The sequence below is a fragment of the Portunus trituberculatus genome, chromosome 44, assembly GCF_017591435.1.
Source record: "Portunus trituberculatus isolate SZX2019 chromosome 44, ASM1759143v1, whole genome shotgun sequence".
NCBI classification, from domain to species: Eukaryota; Metazoa; Arthropoda; class Malacostraca; order Decapoda; family Portunidae; genus Portunus; species Portunus trituberculatus.
This window is the reverse complement of record NC_059298.1, coordinates 5,266,848-5,278,053: the sequence shown is the minus strand read 5'-3', so window position 1 is coordinate 5,278,053 and position 11,206 is coordinate 5,266,848. Positions and strand designations below refer to the sequence as shown.

At 35.7% G+C, this 11,206-nt stretch overlaps 1 protein-coding gene across 1 annotated transcript in view; it reads right to left on the bottom strand.

Annotated features, from left to right (window-relative positions):
- LOC123518606 (troponin C-like) overlaps nucleotides 1-11,206 on the bottom strand; it is a 48,061-nt gene that overhangs the window by 515 nt on the left and 36,340 nt on the right. Inside the window, exons 2-4 of the mRNA XM_045279503.1 lie at nucleotides 9,356-9,383; nucleotides 7,262-7,405; nucleotides 2,373-2,492 (exon numbers count right to left, since the gene is read on the bottom strand). Of these exons, the coding sequence (XP_045135438.1) occupies nucleotides 2,373-2,492; nucleotides 7,262-7,405; nucleotides 9,356-9,383 (292 nt within the window). The remainder of the gene's footprint in view (nucleotides 1-2,372; nucleotides 2,493-7,261; nucleotides 7,406-9,355; nucleotides 9,384-11,206) is intronic.

Genomic DNA, 11,206 nt, shown 5'->3' with positions numbered 1-11,206 from the left:
ACTTTACAGTAGACAGAGTTTAGTAGATGAAGAAAATAAAGATTAAGTGTCTGATGTTTAACTTATTCAGTACCCTGGCACGTTTTTATGTTAATTCTGCTGAATATATGGTGATTTTATACAGCCTCAGAAACATATGTGGGGATTAAAATGGTGAGGACTGTGGTGATTAATATTCTGACCTTCATAGATCCTTCCTAATGCAAATAAAATAAAATCGTCTCATAATGCTCAAAACTCATGCTAAAATGCTTACCAGTACTGAAGGGTTTAAATGTTTAGATGTACAAATCAAGCCACATGAAACACCAGTATGAATCAAGTGATACAAGAATACTTATATAGAATCAATGACACAAGAACACATGTAATTTCCCTGTAGGAGGAGCCATGGCCAAGGACAACAAAATATAAGGAAAAACGTTCCAAAAGAATGATCGATATTTGGAAGAGAAATGTCTCGAAAATTCCTTCTACTCAAACGACACAAAATGCCTATGTAAGTTAAACGACGTAAGAATGTCTACCTATATAAATCAAACGTAAGAATGTCTATCTATGTAAATCAAACGAAAAATTACTCTCTCTCTCTCTCTCTCTCTCTCTCTCTCTCTCTCTCTCTCTCTCTCTCTCTCTCTCTCTCTCTCTCTCTCTCTCTCTCGCATTTCTAAAAAGCTGCACCTTTATCTCTTTGTCTTGATGTCTCTTTTCATCTTCACTTCTATTCATTTATTATTTTTGGTCTCCATGGAGCGTTTATTTTTATGTGCCTCTTTTTACAACTCCCTCACGTGCCAACCCTACACGTGTTTGCTCTCCCGCTCCTCTCTCCCTTGCCTGTCCCTGCTTACACTTGTCCTCCATTATTATTTTTCGCCCCCATTTCCTTAGTTTGTTTCCCCTAATGCTCATAACTTTTTCCGTCTCACACGCCCTCACCTTCTTTTCCTCTTCTTCCTCTTTCACCTTCACCTCCTTTTCCTCCTCTTCCTCTTCTGTGATGATCTTATCGTCTTTTTCTTTTTTTACCTTTTAACGTTTTTCTTCTTGGTATATTTTCTGTATTAATTCACACACACACACACACACTCTCTCTCTCTCTCTCTCTCTCTCTCTCTCTCTCTCTCTCTCTCTCTCTCTCTCTCTCTCTCTCTCTCGAATCCAGTGTTTCCGTCACTCATGCAAATTTCCTCCCATTTTCTGAACTACATCCAGTCTCTTCTTTATTTCCTTTGGCAAGATTCATGTAATTTACTTTTTGTTTTGCGCACGTTCCTTTACAGATCTTGCACTACTACCACTCTGTCTCTTCCATTTTCTTCTCTCGTAGTGCTCCTTGTTCTCATTTCTTCTTGCTTTTACTTTTCATAACATTACATTTTTTTGCTTTATTTATCTAATTTATTTTTTCTATCGCCCCATTCGTTTTCTTTCTCCCATTATCATCTTTCTCTCGCATTCTCGTGTTTTTTCTAGGTTTATTTTAGCTTAATTTCTATACTTATTCTACCTTTGTTACGCTTTTATGACTCGTCTTCATCTTATAGCAGTCACTGAAATCATAATCGTAATCCAACTTTATTGTAGCCAAACATGAACAAACCGTATGTAACTTAACACTAACCGTATCAGAATTTAAGGCAATCCTGATCTTTCCTTATTACAGCTTTCCCTGACCCTAATCTTATAGTACCCCAACTTGTCCTTGCTCTAACTTAGCTTTAACCCAAGTTACCTTAATATTCATTTAACCTAACATATCATTAACCCTTTCACTACTGGATCTCATTTTTGCCTTGAGATTTATGTACGATTAGATCATTTTATTGGCATTAGGAAGGATGTGCGGAGGTCAGAAGATTAATGGTCACAGTTTCCACTATTTTAATCCCCACATAAGTTTCTGAAGCAGTATGAAGTCACCATATAGTAAGCAGAATGAATGTTAAAGCGCGTCATGGTACTCAAGGTGTTAATCACAAATTATCCCAATGTATTTTAAACCTAACTTAATTTTATTGTTTAGTCGCATACCAACGTACTTATTCTTACCATAAATAAACAAAACTTATCTTAACCTTGAATTAGCTTTCCTCTGACTCACTTTCATTTTTTTTTTTTTGCAATTGAAATTAGAACTACTTTTTTTTTAGCTTTCACTTTGTTTTAATTATGTTTCATTTATTCGTGTATTCATTTTTTGTAATTATTCACATATCATTTCACTTATGTTTAGTTTTCATTCTTTCCAACGCTTCCATCAGCTATTTCTTTACTTCTTCCGTCTTTATTCACATTCCTTCACTCATATTAACCATTCACCTGATTGTTTCCTATCACCCTATAGATCGCTTTCCCGCTATCCAACTCACCTTCCTTGTCGTAAAGTCTAAACGCTTCCTTCAACTCGTTGGTGATGGTCTCTTCGTCGTCCTCCTGCATGAAGTTTGAGGCGATGATGACGAATTTGTCGAAGCTGATCTTTCCGTCGTCTGGAACGCGGGGAATGTGTCAGTCAGGGTGAGAGAAATGACACAAAAGGAGAGCGATTCTTGAGATGCCAGTCAGGGATCATGAGAAGGAGAATGAAGAGGAAGGGGATTTAGGATTATAGTGAAATAAAAAAGGATGGATAATGGAGTGATGAAAGTCGATAAAAGAGGACGATGGGTTTTAGATTGGAAAAAAAAAAAGAATAATAGAAGTAAGAAAGGAGGAACAAGTGTCCGGAAATTGGAAGAGCGCATGGAGAATGATAGAAGAGAAGAGATTCTTGGGATCAGAAGGAAATATGGTCGAAAAACATAAGAAGAAAATTTAAGAATAGAGAAATGATGAGTATGGAATTTGTGGTATAAGAAAGAGAGGAAGTATAAAATGAAAGGAGAGGCTGTGGTGTGTATAGAAGGAAGTATGAAAGGGAAAGAGGGGAGATGAACAGCAAATGTAAAGAAAAGATGAAATGTACAGACAACGAGGGAAAACATGACTTAAGTAAAAGGAAGAGCAGGAGGATGAAAAGAAGATATGAAAGGTGCACAAATTAAGAGAAATAGAAAAAAAATGAAAATAAACATAGAAGGCGCATGAGCTTTGAAAAAAAGATTAAAAAGACTGAGAAATTAGTGAGCCTTGAGTAATTGAATCTCCTCAAAGCGTGAGTCTTTTTTTTTACATTTATACTATTGAAAGATTTTGTCCTTTGATAATTTTAGTTACTGATGAACTTTTAATTGAATTTCTGGGAGAGGGTTATGAAAGATCACCCAGGCATGAAAAGATGTGTCAAAGGCGCGTATGGAATGAGTGCTCCAATGCTTAAAGTTTTTTGTTTGCTTTTTGTATTGCTGATGATGACACGCACGCTCACACACACACACACACACACACACACACACACACACACACACACACACACACACACACACACACACACACACACACACACACACACACACACACACACACACACACACACACACACACACACACACACACACACACACACACACACACACACACACACACACACACACACACACACACACACACACACACACACACACACACACACACACACACACACACACACACACACACACACACACACACACCGGCCGGGTGGAGATATTTGGGTGTGTCTCCTTTCACGTGTAGCCCCTGTTCACCTAGCAGTGAGTAGGTACGGGATGTAAATCAAGGAGTTGTGACCTTGTTATCCCGGTGTGTGGTGTGTGCCTGGTCTCAGGCCTATCCGAAGATCGGAAATAATGAGCTCTGAGCTCGTTCCTTAGGGTAACGTCTGGTTGTCTCGTCATCATCAAACAGTGAAACACACATTAATGATGAAACAACGATAATGGCTGATAAAAGCAATACTGATAATAATAATGATAGTGAAAATAATAATACTGATAATAATGATAATAATAATAATGATAATGAAAATAATAACGATAATAATAACAATGATAATAATTACAATGATAATGATAATAATGATAATAATAACAGCAAAGAATTAGAATCTACATGAGGCAATACAACGCCATGCAAACAAGGGAAGATTTGCGTAGCATATCCTGATGAAACTTATAATAGTAACTACAGTGATGATCTAACGCTAGAAATAAGAGTCAATGTGATTGCGCGTCCTAAAGCAGAGAAGGAAGCTTTTTCTTTATTTTACTTGTGTTTCATTTTCACTGGTGATTTTATATTAGTGTATGACGTATCTTGATTGATCTTTGCATTCTTGAATGGTTTGTTACCTCATCACGAGTGTGTTTAATGGGCTACAGTTGTTTTCATTACCTTTTGTGATTCGAGATATAGTTTCATTGAAATTCTGCATCGTCACTGGGATATACCACCCATACGAATGCCACATTTCCTCTATGTTGTCTTGGTAAGAGAATCCTCTTATGATTAACCATGCAGATACTTTTTCTTCTTCAAAAGTATAGTCAAGAATCCTTTGAAACTCTCCTAGGTAGAGAGGTACTTGAATTGTTCCCGTACTGTTTATGCATGAGCCTAAACTCAAATGACTGGAGGGCCACACCTCATGCCGGTGGGGGTCTATAGGGCCGCATTTTTTTTTTTTTTCCTCCATGTGCTTGGAACTCTTTCAAAGAAAAAATATACTTGATGCTGTTTCCCGTTATTTCCGTAATAACAGATTATAAATTAAAACGCCAGAATTCAATTCTCAAGCAAAGGAGGACGTTGCCAGGCGCAGGTAACGTGATATCCCGTAAACTAGGCCAGTCCTCACGTGAGGTTGTCTTGAAGAATGCGGCGGTCCTAAATTGGTGGTGGGCTTTTAAAAAATGGTGATTTTTTTTTCTCTCTCCTTGGAGATAGCAGGCAGCAGAAAATCGCTTGGCGGGCCGCAACTTAGAGACCCCTATTTTAATGAATGGATGTCGGGTTATTTGGGATTGTTTTTTGATATCTATACTATGGCCAGTGATGTGAGGAGGGAAAAGACTGTTTGTCTGCCCTACTAAATGGACTGATAAATAGATAGATAGATTTATAAATCGATTTACTAATTAGTTCTAGGTTTCTTATTTTGTTGTTGCTATTTCGAGATATCAGACAAGTGAAAATATTGATTAATAGATTGATTAATTGATTAAGCAGGCCCATATACTAGTATCGTTCATCCAAAAGATCGGATTACAAAAATCGCTGAAAAAATGCTGTGCTAACGCAATGTGAGATAACACAAATCAATGTTCGAAGAAAAATAGAAGAGAGAGAGAGAGAGAGAGAGAGAGAGAGAGAGAGAGAGAGAGAGAGAGAGAGAGAGAGAGAGAATCATGTCTAATGGGTTCTAGTTATCCAGTTGCCATCTGGTCTGTCGAAATTTTGTTTGGAGTGTATGGTGAAGTACGGCGATTAATTACAGCTTTTAACTTTTTAATGTTTGTGTGTGTGTGTGTGTGTGTGTGTGTGTGTGTGTGTGTGTGTGTGTGTGTGTGTGTGTGTGTGTGTGTGTGTGTACCATAAACTTTATTGCGGCCGGTGAATGCACTTCAACGTGAAGTGAAATAAATGTGATAAACCCAGCAAATCTTTAATATTGTAGGTCGTGGGAGAGTCACAAAAGGTCACTAGCCTGGGTGCTCTATAGCAACGTGGATGGACATCCTGTATCGGGATTATCTTTTATCTGATCGGAAGTAGAACAGTTAAGTATCAATTATATGCGAGATTATACAATGCTAGAAATTTAGTTGGGTGTCGAAATGATAGAGAAATTTTGTTTGTCCTCTCATACCTATTGGTGTTTATTTTCTATATGTTCTTATTTATGGTCTTAGATGCTTTCGTTAAGATTATATTGATATACTCGTATAAGTGGAGAGTATTTATGACTTACGTATAGTCAATTCTGAATTCAGATGTTGATGATATAAAGAAATTCCGCGGTATTTCAGTTTGAGTTACCTGTGCGTTTGCAATGTGTTTTCTTTCCTTTCATATTCATTACGAAATTTTTACTTAACTTACCGGTTCTCGTGTTTAAAAGATATTAGATTCTCCAGAAATATATATATATATATATATATATATATATATATATATATATATATATATATATATATATATATATATATATATATATATATATATATATATATATATATATATATATATATATATATATATATATATATATATATATATATATATATATATATATATATATATATATATATATATATATATATATATATATATATATATATATATATATATATATATATATATATATATATATATATATATATATATATATATATATATATATATATATATATATATATATATATATGAATATATGTGCGAAATGTGTTTATTTTCTGCTGCATAGAAACAGAAAAAAAAATCTTAGAATTACCAAAGAAAGCAACCTGAAGTCCTGTATTTTTCTCATTGAATTCTTTTTAAACTGTTATTAGACAGAAATATGCAATTATGAAAAGGCTATTCGAAGACTACGAAACTAATGTTCATTCATTTTCCTTCTTTCTCTCTTCTTTCTTTGTTGTGGAAATTATAACTTTTTACTCCCACTCTTATTGTCACTAAATGCAAAGTGCGTTGAACTATTTTTTATGAGTCAATGAATTTTGTTTTACATGAGAAGAATAAGTTTGTAATATGTTTGTAACGCGTTATTCTTACTACTTTCTGAATCATGGATTGTGTTGTTTTACCGTGTGTGTGTGTGTGTGTGTGTGTGTGTGTGTGTGTGTGTGCGCGTGCACTTTAGCTTCATTACAGTATTTGTATATGTTCTTATAGCTTTCATGTTAGTATCTAGTTTATTTCTATATATAAAAAAAAGATAGATGAATGGATAAACAAATGAATATATACCAGTAAATATAATATTATCTACTGATCTGAGGAATAGAAATCAAAGTGACATCATGATACAGAATGGGTTGAATTTGAGGTGTAATACGAAAACAGTGGATATAAATTGATATATTTCATGTTTGTTGAACACGAACGTACACGCTATATAGTCACACATTATTTCTACGTCGTAATTCGTTTTTGAAAGACCATTGAATACATCTTTATTACATTACGCTTATATCTTAACCAGCATTTCTATTTTAACTTTATGTATTTTTATCATAGCTACTTAACATCGGTTTCGATATGCAGCACCATATAATCGCAGTTACAACATATAGGTAGATTAATGAATCTGTTATTACTCAGTATGTCTACTTACTGTCCACATCGACTCTCTTGATGGTCTCGTTGAGGTCATCGATGTCGAAAGCTGTGCCCATGGTGTTCAAGATGCCCTCCAGGTCCTTGATTTCCACGTAGCCCTTCTTGGTCTTGTCCACGGTGGCGAAGGCCTTACGCAGCGCTGCATGAGAGGAAATGGCCGGACAGTGATAAATGACACATCAGGTTTCTTAAGCGGAATTGTGTTGAGTGACGGCCAAGTTAATCAGGATGCTTGAGTATGTGTTGTTTTGTTTATTTTTATCAATATTTATAGTATTCAAGTTATTATTGATAATGATAATAATTGTAATAATAGTAAAAATAATAATAATGATAATAATAATAATAATAATAATAATAATAATAATAATAATAATAATAAAATAATAATAATAATAGTAATAACAATAATAGTAATAGCAATAATAATAATAATAATAATAATAATAATAATAATAATAATAATAATAATAATGATAATGATAATAATGATAATAATATTATTATTAATATTGATATTATTAATGATAATAATAATAATAATAATAATAATAATAATAATAATAATAATAATGATATAATGATGATAGTAACAATAGTAATAATAATTATAGTAACAGTAATAATAATAATATTAATAATAACAATAATAATAATAATATTATTATTATCATTATTATCATTTTTATTATTGTTATTAGTATTATTATTATTGTTATTATTATTATTATTATTATTATTATTATTATTATTATTATTATTATTATCATTATTTATTATCATCATCATCATCATCATTAATATTTTTTATCATTATCATTTTTGTTATTATTGTTATCATATTCTGCTTATCATAATAATAATGATAATAATAATAATGATAATAATAATAGTAATAATAATAATAATAATAATAATAATAATAATAATAATAATAATAATAATAATAATAATAGTAAAAATAATAATGATAATAATAATGATAACAATAACAGCAGCAACAACAACAGCAGTAGTACCAGCAGCAGCAATAGCGACAATAAAAGCAATAACGTCAACAACAACAGAAACAGCAACAATTTCCACAACTATAGCTAGAAGACGAATAGCAACAGCAGCGGTAGGAAAATTAGCAACAATAACAGAAACAACAAGAGCTGAAGAAACAGAGGCTACAGCAGCAACAGCACCACCACCACCACCACCACCACCACCACCACCACCACCACCACCAACAACAACAACAACAACAACAACAACAACAACAAGAACATCAACAATAAAAACAACGACGACGGCGACGACGAAGACAACAACAACAGCAACAGCAATAGAAAGGGAAACAAAAGCAGCAACAACAGAAAAACAACCCGCAATAGAAACAGTTGCAGCAACAGCAGAAACAACAGAAGAAGTGACTGCAGCAACAGTAATAAAAATAACTTCAGCAACACCAGAAACAGTAGAAGCAACCACAGCAAGAAAAGCGGATGTAGCTGTAGCAACACCAGAAACAGCACCAGATGCAGGTGCAGCAACAGGAGAAACAGTCATTAAAACAGCTGCAGCAACACAAAACAATAGCTAAAGCAGTTGCAATAATAGAAAAAATAGCATCATAAGCAATTGCATCAACAACAGAAACAATAACAGACACAGCTGCAAACAACAACAGCAAAAGCAGCTGCAATATCAGCAGAAACAGCAGCAGAAGCTGCATGAAGAAGAGAGTCTACTGTAGAAGCAGTTACAACAATCACAAAAGCAACAGCAGAAGCAGCTGCAACAACAAAAACAGAAGGAAATACTGTTACATCAACAGCTGAAACAGCAACAGAAACAGTTGTAGTAATAATAGAAACAACAACAGAAACAGCAGCATAAGCAGCTTCAGCACCAGCAGAAACAGGGGCAGTTGGTGACATGAATATAGACAGATTAATAGTAGTAGTAGTAGTAGTAGTAGTAGTAGTAGTAGTAGTAGTAGTAGTAGTAGTAGTAGTAGTAGTAGTAGTAGTGGTAGTGGTAGCAGTAGCAGTAGTAGTGGTAGCAGTAGCAGCAGCAGCAATAAAAAAGCAGCAGAACTCACCGTGCATTGTCTTCTCGTCAATATCCGCCTGTAAGAAAAGAGAAAAATATTGTAGAATGAAACATGGCAGTGTGTGTGTGTGTGTGTGTGTGTGTGTGTGTGTGTGTGTGTGTGTGTGTGATAAACATAACAATGTGCGCAACATGCCGTTCTTTATTACCGTATTATTTCTACCTTCCTAGTTACTCTCCCCACTCAACCATATACACACACATTTGACTTTAATCATCTTCTCATGGCATATACCAGTGTAACATTTGTCTTACTCTATACCATCCCATTTCCTTCACCTTAAATTTCAAATATCCTGATACAATCTATTTCACCATCAATTGCTCAATATGAACCAACAAATCTTCTAGGACGACCAGCGTCTCTAGTCTAAGTTCTTAATCCTTACTGTAGTTAAACAGAAATACCAATAAGGATAAAGAAACACACTGAAACAACGCTTATACAACCTGAGCAGTAAACACACCTTACACAACAAAGCCAAATGCTCTTAAAGTGAGACCGTCCTTGTTGTCAGTCGCATGTCACCAGTTTGCACACCTCGCTTTGGCCAAATCCTTGTGACGCAGCTGCCTGTCTGTGTGTTATGTGTGTGTCTCGCCACCCGCCACGGCCCACTGCACACGTCAACATCATTGTTTTCACCGCCAGTCCCCGCGAGCGCTAACGAAAAACAAGGATATTAAGTTGGATCCGCCACTCTAACAGGAAGAGCGCCACCAGGACTGTATTTACATCCTACCGTGTGTGTGTGTGTGTGTGTGTGTGTGTGTGTGTGTGTGTGTGTGTACCTACTCCCTTGTTGGACTCATGTTGGCCATCTGTACCTTTGACACACAGGGAGAGAGAGAGAGAGAGAGAGAGAGAGAGAGAGAGAGAGAGAGAAAGAGGGGTGGGGAGAAAATTGTAGTTTCTTTTGATGTTCTTTGACAGTTTTTGTTTATTCTCTGTGTGTGGGTTTCATTTTCTTTTTAATTTGTTCCCTTCCTTTGTTCTGTTCTTGTGTCCTTTGATCTTTTATAGTCCTTCCAGTCGGTATAAGTAGCTATCATTGTTTTGGAAGAGAGAGAGAGAGAGAGAGAGAGAGAGAGAGAGAGAGAGAGCACACATCCTACCTAGCACATCCTTATATGAACAACAGCAGCAGCAGCAGTAGCATCGTCTTCGTCGTCACCGTTATCATATCTGTCACTGTTATTGTCTGTGTTTTCATCTGTCCTCGTCAGCGTCACTCCCTTTGGCACAGCTTCTACCATTGTATTTCTCCATGTCAAACTCTTCGGCATTATAATCATTACATACTCCCCTCGCGCTCCCCGTCCCTTCTCTTCCCTCTATCCTATACTGGTTCACCTTTCGAACGTCAGCTGTCGCCATAAATTACCATACTTGGGGGCCTGAAGGGAGGGGTGATGCTGGGGGTCATGTGGACGGTCTCAAGGCAGCGAGGGTTGGCAGGTAAGACTGATGCTTGACACTCCTCCTCCGCTCTGACATTATTAGACCATTTATCACAGTATTTCTGGCACGACGCGTGTTATTAATACCGCTTCTCTCGCCTCCTATTCCTCATCCTCCCAGTTTGGTAGCCTCGATCAGTGAGTGAGAGGCTTCCGTGCTCGTTTTGATAACTCTGAGGGGACTTCATTGCTTTGTAGGACTTGACATGAATCTCTGGTTATTTTGTCCCATACTGGTTCTCAATGTGACGATATAAATAGACCATTATTTTTCCTCTCTCTCTCTCTCTCTCTCTCTCTCTCTCTCTCTCTCTCTCTCTCTCTCTCTCTCTCTCTCTCTCTCTCTCTCTCTCTCTCTCTCTCTCTCTCTCTCTCTCTC